The sequence below is a fragment of the Lissotriton helveticus genome, chromosome 6 (assembly GCF_964261635.1).
Source record: "Lissotriton helveticus chromosome 6, aLisHel1.1, whole genome shotgun sequence".
Classification (NCBI taxonomy): Eukaryota; Metazoa; Chordata; class Amphibia; order Caudata; family Salamandridae; genus Lissotriton; species Lissotriton helveticus.
Genome location: NC_136067.1, coordinates 616,853,213 through 616,869,962, shown reverse-complemented (window position 1 = coordinate 616,869,962; position 16,750 = coordinate 616,853,213). Strand labels below are relative to the sequence as shown.

At 45.5% G+C, this 16,750-nt stretch overlaps 1 protein-coding gene across 8 annotated transcripts in view; it reads right to left on the bottom strand.

Annotated features, from left to right (window-relative positions):
• Positions 1 to 16,750, bottom strand: part of MYO6 (myosin VI) — a 909,629-nt gene that overhangs the window by 244,203 nt on the left and 648,676 nt on the right. For all 8 annotated transcript variants that reach the window (XM_078648084.1, XM_078648085.1, XM_078648086.1 and 5 more), the window contains exon 23: positions 797 to 926. In XM_078648084.1, the coding sequence (XP_078504210.1) occupies positions 797 to 926 (130 nt within the window). The remainder of the gene's footprint in view (positions 1 to 796; positions 927 to 16,750) is intronic.

Sequence of the window (16,750 nt, the reverse complement as noted above, 5' to 3'; positions counted from 1 at the left end):
AATGTAAAGAGTGCTGATCCTTTACAGCAAAAGCCATGTGGGTCACCAGAAGCTTAAGTGGTGAACAGGGTGATTGTTGAGCAGAAGGAAGATTTTGAGGAACATGTTTGTACTCAATAGTGACCCAACATATTTAGGAGTACCATAAGAGATCCAAGAAAATAATGTTTTAATCTCATAAGAATTTTCCAATGACAGGATTACTTCTCAACCACTACCTAAAGTGCTGCAATAATGCATAATAACCACCAATAACCAATCTACATTAACCCCTTCCGGGCGGCGCACGTTCAGCGGAAATCGCGTGCACTACCTCGGTAGCGCTGCGCACGTCCGCTGAACATTCCGGCCCCGCCCGCGCGATAGAACGTTCCGTACCAGCACGGAACGTTCGTCGCAGCGGAGGGGTTAATATCAACATCATTTAGTGGGGAGGTTGAAAGAACTAACCTCTTTATGGAGACTGCCACTGGAAAAATCCACAAACTGGCAGACAACTGTCTCTGTCAAATGTACAGGGGCTGGGGCATGCCACATCATGCAAATCTAGGTTAATCCCCAGAAACCAACAATGCAACAGTAGGAACGAACATTCAAGCATTTGGTTGGTGAAAAGGAAAACACCAGACTCCTCTCCCAATAGTAGCACTGTCCTCTGATGAGATTTTTATAAACAATGTGAATTGTATACATTTTGCATGGTTTGATGGTGATGGTCAAATACTGAATCATTAGAAATGTGGGTATTTGAATACCCTTTAATTACTGATGCATAGTGCAAACTGCAAATACCTACATTTTATCACAGAGAGTGCACACCACTGGACCTTTTTCCAACGACTGCAGATTAGCCAATGATTGACACGTCGAATAAGCTCTGCTAAATGATCTGGATCGGACTTCATAATTTGATCAAACTCTGCAAACTGAAGAATACAAACCAGTTTTACATCAGAGACAATAAGTCATATTTACAGCATTAGCAAGGAGTATAAAATATTGTCGGCATGAAGTTAAAACTGTACAAGCTTCCGTTTTTTACATAATTCTAGTGTGTTTCAAATATAAACTTTTGGGAAGTGAAAATTTACAAATCAGAAAATAGGAAATTCCACCAGTCACATACACCCTATGCAGAATTTTGAGTTGGACAAACCGAAGGCGTGCCGGAATAGCCACCTCTTTCGGGGAAGAGATCGCGGCTTGCCAATCTTCATCATCAAGCTCCAGACCATCACTGGTCCACAACCCTCGGAGGTCTTCCAATAAATCAATCCTGGTATTAATCAGTTTTTTATAAATGAGCGAAATAGTGCTATCGGGGATATGCCCATCTAGTATCCGATCTTCAAGCGGGGATGCTTCCGGCACGTCCGAGCCTCGGGGAAAAACAGACAAGATTGCGTGCCGGATTTGCGCATATCGAAAAGATTCCTTATCATTCAATCCATACTCAACTTTCAATTCCTCAAACGTTTTGATTCTATCCTTGACCCACACATCATCAACCCTGCTGATCCCAATCATGTCCCACCGATCGAATCCCTTCGATTGCCAAAGGGAGCCAAGTTTATCCGAGGCATAGAGTGGAGTAGCCCGGGTCAGCCTGTCAGCCCATCCCGTGGCCGCCGTAGCTCGATACCACACCTGTACCGCCGTTTTAGTGGGACCCGTCAGAGATCTACCGGCTGACTTTGCGTATAAAGCCCTGTTGTAATCGCCGCCGGGCAGCAACCATTTATCCATCGCAAAAGCCGGGTTTAGTGAATGAGCATAAGCGCCGTGGTTGATGGCCCCTAGTTGAGAGGCCCAATAATAGCGTCGGATGTCAGGGAGTGCGATGCCACCATCGTACCAAGGGAGCGTGAGTTTCGAAAGAGCTATACGAGAACGGCCCCCCCATATCAACTGTCGCTGTAAACTTTCAATCTCCCAGAAATAACCGGCTGGTACTATGTCAAGCGTGTTTTGCAGCGCATAAAGAAATCGGGGGAGCGACATCATCTTAAACAACGCCGCTCGTCCCAGGGGAGAGAGAGGAAGTCTGTTCCACGTTTCTATATCCGCTCGAAGACGTCGGAGAGGGGGCAGCAAATTACGCTCGTAACGGAGCGTGGGGTCCAGGGTAACAAAGATTCCCAGATATTTAAATCCCTCGAGTACCACCGAAATCGGACATCCACGTGGTAGGAGGGGAGCCTCGCCGGAAAGAACATAAATGCAAGATTTCGACCAATTGATGACTAGACCGGAATTTTTATTGAAAGAAGTCAAAACGTCGAAAAGGACGATCAACGACTTTCGAGGCGACGTAAGGTATAAGAGTATATCATCTGCGTATAGAGATATACGGTCTTCAAATCCCGGTGACCATCTGATACCCTTCAAGGATGGCTCCCATCGCAACCAAGCCGCCAATGGCTCTAAAGCAAGAGCAAACAGAAGTGGGGACAGAGGACAGCCCTGGCGTGTACCCCTACCAAGCGCAAAGGAGGCCGAAACACGCCCATTCACCACTACCTGGGCCAAAGGATCAGTATAAAGCAGTTGCACCCAACGGATAAAGGCGGGCCCAAAACCGAATTTAGAAAGGACCGCCCAAAGATAAGGCCACTCCAGCGTATCAAACGCCATAGTGGCGTCTAAAGACGCCAAGATGGCCGACTCCCGCAGAGTCCCGGCTCGCGCCAGGACTCCATGGAGGCGCCGAAGATTAAGTGCCGTATTGCGATGTGGTATAAAGCCGGATTGGTCCGGGTGAACAAGATCTCCTATAACAGAAACGAAACGAGTAGCAAGAACTTTGGCCAAGATCTTAGGTTCAACATTAATAAGGGAAATAGGTCTGAAGGATTCGCAGCGGTCACGCGGCTTTCCCTCCTTATGGATAACCACTATGGAGGCTAACCGTTGGTCAGGAGGAAGAGACCCTCTCTCAAGGGATTCCAAAAACATCGAGCGCAAATACGGCGCCAGTACGTCCGGACGGAGCTTGTAAAGCTCAATGGGGAATCCATTAGGGCCCGAGGCCTTCCCGGAGCGGATCGATCGGATAGCGGTCGCAATTTCATCAACCGAGAGCGGAGCTTCCAGCAGGTCCCGTTCCGGGCCAGACAAGCATAGTAGTGAGATATCTTGTAGAAGCAAACGGGAGTCCTGCTCTGGTCTATCGGACACAGGAGAGTACACTACTCGAAAATGATCGGCGAACCGGGCAACAATCCCAGCAGGGTCAGTGATATTTTCACCATTCACACCAACTATGACAGGGATAACTCGACTCGCGCATTCTCTCCTATCCAACCAAGCAAGCAATTTCCCAGCTTTATCCCCCACATCATACAGACGCCCCTGCTGTTCACGACTCATCTCTTTCGCAGCGTCAGTCACAAGTGCTCTATATTCGTGCTGTTTTAGGTCTAACAAGTGCAGCTTCTCAGGGGAGGATCCAGGATCCAATTCTCCCTCAAGGATGGAAAGTTTCAAGACGGACAACCTCCTCCCGCTTACATCTCTTAACATTGCTAATCGATGAGAGGGCTTGTCCCCGAATGACAGTTTTATACGCCTCCCACAAGGAGACAGAAGAAGACACTGAACCCACATTTTCGGCAAAGTAACAATCGATCGCTTTAAATAATTCCACTCTAATCTTAGGATCACGGAGATACCATGGGTTAATCGGGGCAACCCGACCTCCCGACCCCAGACGAGCGTTCACAACTAACCACAGCGGGGAGTGATCCGAAATACCCCTGGCAAGATGTTTCACCTCCCCTATGAGGGAAGCCTGGGAGGAGGGCATCAAAACATAATCCAATCTTGAAAGGCTGCCATGGGCCCCGGAGTGAAAAGTGTACTGCCGTTGCCCAGGATGATGTAAACGCCAGCAATCAGTTAGCCCCAGTGCCTCCAAGAAGTCCCCCAGCCAGGATTGAGATTTAACGAGGACTCGGGGAGGGTGACGATCATACATGCCGGACACTACTGAATTGAAATCTCCCTCTACTACAAGCACACCCTCGGGTACTCCCAGGATAACTTTCCCCAAATCAGCATAGGTCGTAGTTTGGAGGCCTGGGGGTATGTAAACCGAGAGCAAAGTAATCACCCTCCCTTCCCAACGCCCTACAATAGCGGCATAACGTCCCCTATCATCAAGCATAACGTCATCAACAGCAAGAGGGAGGGAGGTTCGAACCAGAATGCCCACCCCTCTGGAGCCGGAAGTGAAACCCGAGTGGGCTATGAGACGGTATCCACGCCTATTCATGGCGTGGCACGTATTACCAAGCAAGTGCGTTTCTTGAAGCAGAACCACATCTGGAGACAAGCGTTTTAGCAACTGCAATACCACCCCCCGTTTAATCCTGTCTCCCAACCCATTTACGTTCCAACACAGAATGCGTAGTCCCCTATCCCCCATTCCAAAATCCACCCCAGGTCTCCCCCCACACCAGCCGCGACACTGCAACATAGGAGATCATCAGTACTATGCCTTGAAGAAAACAAAAAAACTTAAAGTTGAACCCCCCAACCCCCCCGAACAACATCGTACCCCCCACCCCGCACCCCTGCGTAAGACTCGAAAGCCACCCCAACTTGCAGTGTGCCTGTCACCCTAACATACAACTAATCTACGAAAAGAACCCCAGAGGAGGAAGACACACCCGACCCCCTCCCACACCCCAGTAAGACAACACAATAGCGGACAATCGTAGCATAGCATCAAACCACTGCCGAAAGTCAATACGTTGGTCCCGGAGCCGATTCACTCCCTATTCCTGCTCCATCAGGCCGCCCTCTGCTCCACCGGAGTGTTCCGAATGATCAAATTGTTCCTGTCCAGGGGGCAGCGAGTCCAACCAGTCACTAGCAGCTCCAGGATGGTCAAAGAAAAATGTTCTGTCATTGTGAACCACACGCAGACGAGCCGGGAAAAGCATGGCATATTTCATGGCTCTCTCTCTCAGTCTCTTCTTCACTCCTTGAAATCCCAGTCGCTGCTTCTGAACCTGTTGGGTGAAGTCCGGGTAGAAGCTGACCGCGGCGTTTTCATATTTCGTAGGGCCCGATGTGCGGGATGCCTGCAGGATCGCATCTCTGTCTCGAAAGTTAAAGATCCGCGCAATGATGGGGCGCGGAGAAGCTCCCAACTTGGGCGGGCCACTTGGGATTCGGTGGGCCCGTTCCACTGCAAAAAACTTGCTTAGGCCCTTGGGCGCTAGGTGATTCAAGACAAGGTCCTCCACCAGTAGGTCCACCGCCGACGAGTCCGTCGTCTCCGGGACACCAACCAACCGGACGTTGTTCTGCCGTGCGCGGCCTTCAAAATCGTCCAAGCGTCGGGAGAGGTAGTCACGGGCGGATCTCAAATTACCGACCTCCGTCTGTAATTCAGAGACGTCGGCGACAAGACTGGATGTCTTCAAGTCAAGGGATTTGACCTTCTCGTTAGTCTTTGCGAGGTCTGCCCTGATCAGAGTAACATCTATAGCAACCGTGTCAAGCTTGTGGGTCAGGGCCTCATACTGTTGTCCCAACACGGCCTTCATCCCAGCAATGGCGCCCATGACGTCTTTCAACGACGGTTCTTCACCCAACAGGGAGTCATCCCCAAAGGTGGCCGGAGGCTTAGTCATGCCGCTCGGAGATCCCTTAGTGAGGGTATAGCGATCCATAACGTTGGACTGCACAGGACCTCCCCGAGTTGCCGGTCTGGTCTTGCGTCTCTCCGCCTCGGGCTTAGCGGCCATTTTAGGCCGTGCGCCCCGGAGGGTATTTTGAGACCTAGTAAAAATGGCTACACTCGATGCGCCCGGATCAATTCTGAAAATAAGTGGAGGGCCGGCCACTGATCAAAGTGCGGCGAAAGTCTAGATCACCAGGCGATGACGCGACATTGAAAGAAACAAGTAACCAGGGCGACCAAGGCAGAGTCAGTGAAGCCAGACCACCGGAATCGAAACTGAAAGTAGAAGACCGGGCATGGGAGCCTCGCCAGGGCCGTTGTTGTTCGATTACCACTGGGCTGGCAGAGAAAGCAAGCCCGGGGCAGTACCCTGGAGCAGGCCAGAAATGTTCAAAAGTCCTTACCTTCGGCTTCCGTGGGCCAATTCGCAGTTCGAAAACGGATAAATGATCAGCAAGGTCACGACCACAAAAGCCCGTCGTCTAAATCAGGATAAGATGCAGGATAATCGGTGGAGGTGGCGAAGGCCCGGGAGCTCTGAGCTCACGCGACCATCTTGGGTGCGCGCTAAGCTCCTCCTCCGCTAATTAAGTTTTAAGGTACTTCACATTTGCATTATTGACGAATTGGCTTATATAGTTTCTTCTAATTCTAACTAGCTTTTATTGCTGTAGTTAGAATTTTTATATTTTAATAAATCTACAAAACAGAGAACAGAAAAGTCTAGTTGGTTGGGTGTTTGAATATAGGGTTGTCCATCTCCTGTGAATCGACCCTCTTTAAAGTTGAAAGCTTTTGGTGAAGAACGCAACAGGTAATAATTAATCAAATTAATTAGTACCTAGTTAGACCCTAGAGTTGGGGATTTATTTGGATTGTTGATCCATGGACAGGCAGACTGTTTCAAGGTGAGGTGATCTGGTGTTGAAGTTTGGTGGAGAGGTGATATGGCGGTCCAGTCTGAAAGGTTGGATTGGTGAGTAAGACTGTGGTGTGACTCGAGTGGTGTGCTTTGCGATGTGGTGCTAGTGTTGTTGATGAGCGTGTCTGTGTTGTGTTATGGTATTTTATTTTGGTTTTTTTACTGTGCATAAAAAACAGCAGTTGTTGGTATGATGGTAAGTGCTAAAATATTATTGTGATTCATGTCTTGACACTATATCAGGATAACCAAGCGGCACTGCAAGCAACTTGAATGTGGGTGGAGAGCGAATCCAGAAACCTCGGACAAGGATGTCTTCAAATCCACATTAAGGTGTGTTAGACTTGGCTTTTTCGGTGGGTTCATCCCCCGACTTTTTGTTTTTTGGCCTCCTGTTTTTGACCGTGTTTTTGTTGGTTTTAGGACTGTGGGCACTTTGCCACTGCTATTCAATGCTTAAGTGAATTGTGTATAGATTGGTGTTTCCACGATTGGCTTATTTTATTTACTACTAAGTCCCTAGTAATGTGGACATGTGCCCAGGGCCAGTAAATCTAATGCTACTAGTGGGCCTGCAGCACTGATTGTGCCACCCACACTAGTAGCCTTTCAAAAGAGTTCTCAGAACTGCCATTGCAGTGTCTGTGCACAGTTTTTAACTGCAATGTGACCTGTGGACATCGCTTGGGGAAAACACGGAGCACCGTCCTGCTTCGCATCGCAGCCCTGGTCTCACAGACGCAGGCGCTACGAACGGACATCAAAGCCGCTACTTGCACCGTGGTTTGGGGCACTGTTCATCAGTTACACGACACACCGCACCGCCCCGTCCCATACCGCCACCTTGGCCCACCGATGCCATCGCCATCGACTCTAGTTCATCAACTGACACCGCTGCCTGCACCGTGACCTGAGGGCACCGCACGTCACACCGCTCTATTCCACTTCACACTGCAGCCCAGATGCCTGCCGGCGCTCTTGACTTCAAACTCAAGGAGTTTGACCTGCAACATGTGTGACTTCAAGGGCCCCAGGACTCTTGCACCGACTCCCGGAACCAACACCTACTGACAAAGTTCGTCCGGAGCTCACTGGAAGGTCCAGCATCATGCATCTCCAAAGGTACTGTTTTACGGGAGTACCCGACACTGTAGCTGGTCCACGACACCACAGTCAGCCAGAATTGTTGGATTTGTTAGATCATGACGCCATGATAGGCCTGGACGAAGCTATCAACTTGAAGAAACTGTATATAAAGTCTATTTTTGCTTTATTGGTATTGTGGATTACTGTATGTTGGATTGTTATCATTTTGGTCAAAGATAAATATTGGGTATTTTTCTAAAACCAATGTAGTGTCCTTTTGTAGTGTTTTTACTGTATTACTGCTGATTATGTGCAAATGCTTTACACACTGACTCTGAGATAAGCCTGACTGCTTGTGCCAAGCAACCAAGGGGATGAACAGGGGATATTTCAGAAGTGTAACTCCCTTATCCTTACTAGAGTGGTGGAATCTGCCTGGCTTGGGTGCATACCCTAGCAAGCCAGAAACCCCATTTCTAACAAGGTGCTACCATTAACAAATTTGAAACAACAAGAGGATGGTCCTAGCAAACCACATCAATATCAGCACCAACAGCAGCAAAGACATATTCTCCATCATCACAGATTTCCCCTTGCCAGCAGCCACCACAAGCAACTTCTTCACCTCTCAGGACTACGAATCAACCTCTCGGACTTCTTTCGCAACAAAATACAGCCATTTACAACAATGTTGACACCCAACGTGACCCCCACCAACCTCGCAGCCAGTCTATGAATCTCTGTCGGAGAACACACCTTCACCACATGGAACACCGTCACCACAAATGAGACTGCCACCACCAGGAAGTCCATCTACTCCCGGGCCCCATCAGACCCATGCTACCATCATGCCTTTAAAGAAGGACTCACCCTCATCCACTAAACCCTCATGCCTATCCTAAATGCTTTTGCCAACACTGCCACTTTCCCTAAAGCCTGGAAGCATGCAACTGTCAACACCCTACTGACGAAGTCCTCAGCAGACCTAGCCAATCTCTTGAACTACCAGCCAACATCACTCCTTCCTGATCAACAGATGCTTCAAAGACCCACGTAGTCAGGATTCAGACTCAACCACAGCACGGAGACAGCTGTCATCACAGCAAAAGATGACAAATATAGGGTCCTAGACAGAGGAGAAACTGTGACCCTCATCCTACTGGACCTCTCTGCAATGTTTGACACAGTCACCCAACCCATCCTAATCAGAAGACTACACAAGGCTGGCATTCAGGGACTGCCTTCCCTAGATCTTCTCATTTCTGACTGGAAGATCTCAGACAGTCATCCTAGCACCTTACTCTTCAGAAGACAGAAAATGTATCTGCGGCGCACCTCAAGGCTCTTAAATAAGCCCTATCCTCTATCATCCAGATGACCCAACTCGCCTACGTCATCTGGACCCACAAGATCAACATTCTCTCCTATGCAGATGACACACAACTCATACAATCGCTCTCGACCAAATACAAACACAATGAACACATTTGATTCCCGGAAGACAGCAGCCGAGTGAGTAGGTACTGTGCGGGGAGCCGCGGAGGTGAAAATTCCTACCGCGTGAAGATGTCCCGCGCTGTCTTTCCCGACGGGGCATGATCTTGCCTCGTATGAGGTTTTTTACGTTTCACTACTGAATCTGTAGTGACTAAATCAAGAAAGTTTTTCTTGATCTTTATCACTGTAAATATTTTTCACATTACGAGCCTCCTGGAAGGGTGCACCTTAGCGCGCGCACACCACCGGAGGACTTTGGTTAAGGTCCTGATGAATGCTGAGCAAAAAGCAACTGACAGCAGAAACATGTTGACCACTGTTTGATATTGACCAGGATCCCGGTTCCTTAATTCAGAACCTGAGGAGTCCGCCCACCTTGTTCTTAATCAATGCAGGTTGGCCAGTATTAAAGATTTTTGTAATGGCACAACCGCGCATTTTTTAATACACCACTCTTTCACCATTAGTCACCTCCTAATTTCGGCACTGTTGCACTCACCACATCCTGCTCCGCTGTAACCAGGCGTCGTAGCACGCTGGGGCGACATTCGGTCACCCCAGCGGGGACCCAATGTTGAAGCATGTCACCAACTAGTGTTGAGTGAGGGTACTTCTAATAATATAGGTTCTTCCCTCGTTTTGAGCACAGGGTGACTTGAAGGCCTTTTGGTTCCTTCCCCACAGTGGGAGCCATCGGGCGTACACAGGGAGACAGCTCACTTTTTCTCCTGCTTGGTGCGAGCATGTATGTGTGAACATTGATCACATCTGCGACACCAAGCCGAAAAACGTCACACTTATTATTTTTGATACGATTTAAATCCCAGTCACTCCTTTGTTGTTAGTATATAATTACTTGGGGTATAGGAGTGTCTACTCGTGCCCTTCCTCTCTTGTTGTTATTGATTATTTTTCACATTTGACTACCAGCATGTCCGAAGTGGCCACCTGGATGAAGGCGAACTGTCTCAAGCTGAATACTGACAAAACAGAAGTGGTGAACTTCAGAAAGGATACCTCACCATGGGACTCAACCTAGTGGCCCAAAGACTTAGGACCCACTCCCCCTCTATGCTCACACGCAGGAAACCTCAGTTCATCATCAACAATAAGGTAGACCTGTCTTCACCAGGTCAACACTGTGACCGTGTCCTACTTTCACTCACTGAGGGTCATGAGACAGACCTGCAATTGGCTGCCAAACAAGTAGAAAGACTGTCACCCAAGCACTAACCACCAGCAGACTGGAAAATGGAAACTTCCTTTACACAGGAATTACCAAAGACTGCAAACCATCCAAAACGCAGTAGCCAGACTTGTCTTCAACTTCCCACACAGAACCCATATTCCATCAGACCTCAGGATCTACATTGGCTTTCAATATACAAGCGTGCACAGTTGAAGCTCTGCACCCACACATACAAAAATGGACCAATTTACCTGAACAGCCACATACACTCACACCAACCATACAGGCACCTCCAATCAACCTACTAGCACACTTCCCACACATTCACGTAAGCGGATCCAAAGGTTGAGTCTTCTCTTAGATGGACCCCAAAGCATGCAATGGCCTCCAACATTACACCAGAGCCGACCCCTCTCTTCTTAAATTCCTCAAGAAGCTGAAGACGTGGCTCTTCGACTAATTCCTCTCCCTTCACCAAGGCTACCCTAAACACCTGGCTAGCGCCACAATACCATCATGGATGATAATGGACTATACAAATACACCTAGCATAATATAACATAACAGATGCATTTTATATGAAGATTTTGTATTTGGAGAACTTTTGAGTTAGGTAATAGCATCTGTGGAAGTTAAAGTTGAATGTATGCTTTCCTTAATGGTCTAGCTGTGAATAAGTACTAATTAGAGAAGGAACAGTGGTAGTTTATTTTGTCAAAAGACAGACGTAGACAATTGCAGGTCCATGTTAGGTTGCCGCTAGTCGATACCTAGCTCAGTGTGTAATTGTGTTAGGCCTTGAAGTAATATTGCTCTTGTGTTGAGTTCGATTTCTGTACCATTTACCTGTGCACATAGACACAGGTGTATTGTTTTTGATGTCAAGAATTTTTGTGGTTGAAGAGATATTGTTTTGTAGTATGTTTGATCGCAAGGTATTTTGAGAAGCCTATTTGAATTTCCAATGTGTGCCTGTCTTGGTAAGTCTAAGTTGCTGGCAGAGGCCCAGTTTCCGCTGTCAGTTGGAAGTCCAGCCTGTGAGCTGCTTGTGAATGTTAGGATACACACTAGCTTATGGTTTAAGGAGTAGCACAAGGCTACTGAAGTGAAATAAAGTCTACAAAGGTTGCAATTTCTTGAGAATGGAACTTTTTATTTGAAGGAAAGTGCTTACTTTGGGTGTTTACTACAAGTCCACATCCAATACCTGATCAGTTTGAAGCACTGAATGCATAGGATAGTAGGTCCAACATGAAGCATAACAGAAAGTTTCGAAGGGACGAGTTGGCAGAGCTGTTCATGATTGGATGGATTCAAAGTTGATCTTAAAGAAAAAGGCAGGGCATATTCCTCAAGTTCCCCAAGTATCAGCCTTAAGCGTGACACTATTTAACATCTGCATTAGCCCATTGGCTGACATGAAGGAAAGTTGTGGCTTCACTTTATTTTCATACACAGATGACACGCAAATGATCTTCTCCCAGTCATCTGCTCAGAACCACAACTTTCAGGCCTTGAACTCCTGCTTGGGCCTGGCTGCTGAGTGGATGAACAACAATTCTCAAACTCAACAGAGACAAGACCGAGGTTCTGTAATGGGAAAGAACCCGTCACTTTGGGGCTCACAAAACTGGCCCGAAACCCTGTGCCCTCTTCCAGATCCAGCCCCCAAAGTCAAGAACCATGGTGTCCTGCTGGAAGATAAGCTGCCCATGAAGCCCCGGGTGACGAAGTTGGCCACTACCTCCTTTGCCATCCTGAGATCAACAGAAAATCATCTTGTTATTCCTGTTCTCAGCTCGAAGGATGGTTATTCATGCACTTATTATGTCAAGACTGGATTACAGTAAAGTTCTTTATCTGGGGGCGGAAAAAACCTCCCTCAGACGGTTGCAAGTGGTCCAGAACTCGGCAGCAAGGATGCTCTATAGACTCCCTAAATGTGCCAAGGCCTATGCTCCGGGAGATTCATTGCCTTGCGTTGGAGAAGCGGATTCAGTTTAAATCCTTGTGCTATGTGCAAAATGCAAGATAAGGGGTTGGCCCAAGATACCTTCATCAACTTACTGGATCACATCAACTGTCTCGCACTCTATGCTCTAATACGCTATAGTGAACTCTCCCAGTGCGTTGTCTCTATAGTCAAACGCACACACATGGGAAGCCGGCCCTTTGCATATTAAGGCCCTGAGCTGTTGAATGCCCTACCGGAACCCTTGAGAAGCTATTCCTCTCTTATGACCTTTTGAAGACACCTGAAGACCTGGTTGGTTTGAGTCAGCGAGACCGGGATAGACCCGACCTGCCATTTAATCACCGGGAAACCCCAAGTGGGTAGCTGGACGGTATACAAACTCTTTAATCATAATAATAATAATATTGAAGTATTGGAAAATGTGGGTGCATTCGCTGTGATAGCTCAGGATCAGATAAAGGATAAATTAAAGGAGATTAGAAAGAAAAAGAGTAATTCATATATTCATGTATCTCAGTGCATATTTTTCATTTACAAATGATTGTTACATTTAGTATTAATTGGACATGTACAATATATAACATTTACATTATGAAATTGTGATAGCACACCAATTATTCATATACATTTAAATAATTTAAAATACGTGATAGAATTTAGTGAAGGTGCATTTTACAGGATTCAGCAAGAAGCGTGCCTTTTTCAAAATAACCGGATAAGTGTAATAAGGCTTCATAAAGATGTGTTAGGCAGAGAGGAATCTTCTACATCCTGGGAGACTTTGTGCGAGCTGACTTGCAAAAATCCTCAATGAAGGCCACTGTGTTCTCAGAGCCAGCCTGGCCTGCTCGAGTCACTAGGGAACATCATTATTGAGACAGCTGGAAGCAGAAAACCAAAAATGTTTTTTGTTCAGCTAAGGTACACAGAACAGACACCACCTCAAGAATTTCAGACGGCACTTTTGGTGCTAAGAAAGCTTAATTAATTAAGGGTTAGAATGGAGGGGTTGGCGAACAGAGCCTGAACCCATCATACAATGAAATGATCAAATAAAATGCTGTCACAATGTTGTAATATTAAGCCTATTAATTGTTTTTAGTACCAATATATTGTTTGCTTTAATATACATCTGGACATATTATCTGCACTAGTTTAGGGTGTTGATTATAATAAAGTCTAAAAATATTTATTGTGGATTCTTGTATGTGTCCATCCATGGTAAAAAGTTTGAAGCTCACTAAGAAGCAAATAATAATGCAAATCTCAAAGCACTAATGGTTTCCCCGAATGCATCACCTACATGGGATATGCAGGTGGTTCATGCGTTATAATCTACCTTGTTCCCTGTCTCTGGTTGGAAAACTGGCATCCACCGTGGTCTTGAGTGTATGAGATACTGAAAACTGAGCCTTACTTTGCAGAAGATTGCAAAAACCATATCAGAGGCGTCAAAGAGATTTCGCTATGTCCACCTGAGACACTGTGTCCTCCACACCGGGATGAAAGAGGCATCCATTAGTGAAAGATTGCCTTTTGAATCTTTGCTGTCTAAATTAATAGGATCTGAAGGCTTTGTTTCAAAAATATGTGTGCTTCTTGTTTACTTCCTTTCCTCCCCTAAATGGCCATACATGTCATCATGGGAGAAAATTAAAAAAAGGTTGATAACCTCAGAGGAATGGGAGGTCTTAGGGGCAGACATAAATAAAAGTCTGATTTCTGAAAGAAATAGGGAAATACATTAAAAGGTAATCTACAAATGGCATTACACAAGTATGAGGCTCCAACATATGTGTTCATCTACAGGACATAAGTGCTGGAGAGGATGTGGTGGGAAGGGAAATACTATTCACATATGGTGGGAATGCGAAGGAGTAGCAGGGGTTTAGGAAGCTGTCCCGGTAAGCCCCTTAGAACAATATATCTGGTTGTTGATTTGAGACCTACTGGATATAAATATATGAGTGGTTCTGACAGGACCTCACAGGACAATGCCTGGGAGATGCTAAGTTTTACACTGCATTGAAAAAGATGGAACTCTAATAACTAACCTAATAGCATACTAGGCTTTGAAACACTTTCACGATGAAACACCTTTCTAGCAATGTCAGTGGAAATCACTTATACTTTGAGGGGTGCTGGAGCCATTAACGGATTAGTTGTGTCAAGGACTAGAAAATACAGTGTGCTTCTATTATTGGAAAGCGATACAGTTATTTCTTTGAAGTCTTGGGAAGGGAATGGGAAGAATGGGAGGGAACCTATTGGCCTGGATGAAACCTAATGTTGGTGTATTAGGTGACTTTTTTTCTCCAGTCAAAGTCGTCCTTTGAGAGAAAGTGTTGGGGAGGGAGGAGGGACTGGTAAGTGCTTACCGTGAGTCGTAACATTAAAAAGATGTGAATGAGATGCATGGTAGTCACTTTTAAATTGTTTAAAAACTGATAAACATATGGAGAAAAAATATGTTGAGTAGATTCCTATGGCACACAACTGCAGTAAGATATAAAAGGATAAAGTACCCCCTGCCGTACATTATAAAGATATCTTGTGTCCTTTATAAATGAGGTGACGCAGAGAACAATAGAATACCCTCCTTTGACTTGTCTTTTGGGGGGATTTCCAAGATCTACATAGGGCAAAAACACTATCGGGTTATTTGATTCGGCTCTAGTTCTTGCTACATGAGAGATAACTATGCATCCGAAGGCAATTTGGCCTCCTAGAGTTGAAAAATATAAGATGGAGTTGATTAGTAAGGCGGGCTAGGAAAGCATTGTACTGTATAAAGAAGTCAGGAAAGGAACAGGATCAACTGATAGGGCTTGAGCATGAGATCTATTACTGGATTGTATAAAAGAGCCTGACAAGGAAGATGTATCTGGTTAGGAACATAATTAGTAGTAGCTTTATGCAAACTCTGAAAATATAAAACTAGAATAGTGGATATGTTGTTCCAAATACTAACAGCAAAATTATAGACGAAGGATAGAGTGTATGTAGTAACAAACTATGCAAGGTGTATACACCATGATTTTATCGAATAGATACATGATGTGATAGGGACTGGGTGTTCAGAGATGGGGGGAGAGGAATAGGTTAATTGGTTTTGGAAAAATTGAGATTTTACTGTAAAATGTCTATTTTGTCATAAATAGCAATAAAAATCTGTTTACAAAAAAATATATATATTCAGCTTGAGGAATGCCATGAATATATTTATTTTAAAAGAATATAACCGTTAGCCTGCAAAGACAAGCAGGACATCTCCAACCCTAAAGTCACGACCAGTTAGACCTCCCCAGCACCTTCCTATCAAAGTATGATGTTTATAAAATGAGTCAAAAGTTTGGGAATTTAATTTGGATACTAAGTTACTCTATTAGTCTGGGCGCATCTATAGACAAATGTAATGTTGAGCATGTATGATTTATAATTAAGCTACACCCGCCTTTAAAGGTTATCCTACAAAACAGTCACATATTTTTAGACCTTTTTTGTATAAATATTTTGTCCACCATTTTTATGAGTTTCACTTAAATAGAAACTTTGTTTGCTACAGAAAATTAAACTAAAGACAGGAATCATAAGTGACTACGAGATGGATTCCTCAAAATACATAAAAGTGGCTAAGCACTACAAATAGCAGCTAGTAAGTGATTTGAAATAGGAGTTGTTAGACCTGGCTTTTCCAGAGGGTTTATCCCCAAAAGTATTGCTTTTTGGCCTCCTGTTTTTGTTGGCTTTATGATTCTGGGCACTTTACCACTGCTGATCAGTGCTAAAGTGCATATGCTCGCCCTGTAAAATGTATTTATGGATTGGTGATTCTATGATTGGCATATATGATTTACTGCTAAGTCCCTGATACAGTGCACTGTGTGCGCCCAGGGCCAATAATTCAAATGCTGCTAGTGGGCCTGCAGCACTGATTGTGACACCCACATGAGCAGCTTGTAAATGTAACTCAGACCTGCCACTGCAGTGTCTGTACACAGTTTGGTACTGCCATGTCGACCTGGCAAATGCACCAACTTGCCAGGCGCTAACCTTCCCTTTTCTTACAAGTAAGACACCCCTATGGTAGGAATGAGATAACCCCGGGGCAGGGTGCAGTGTGTGTGACACATCCTGATAGTGAAATACAGTGTATTGTATTTTTCCCTATTGAAAGGATATCTGTCCCATAGGATCGGAATGGAAGTTTATTTAAAACTTCTTATAAATATAACTTCCCATTGGGACATGGTAGAAAGATGGAGGTTAGTATGCCTGAACTTAGGATATAAAGATGCATCTTTTAGTAAGGATGAGTTTTATATCCTGGGTTTGAAAATACCACTTTTAGATAGTGGGCATTTTATGCTTAGCCATCCAGTGTGCCTC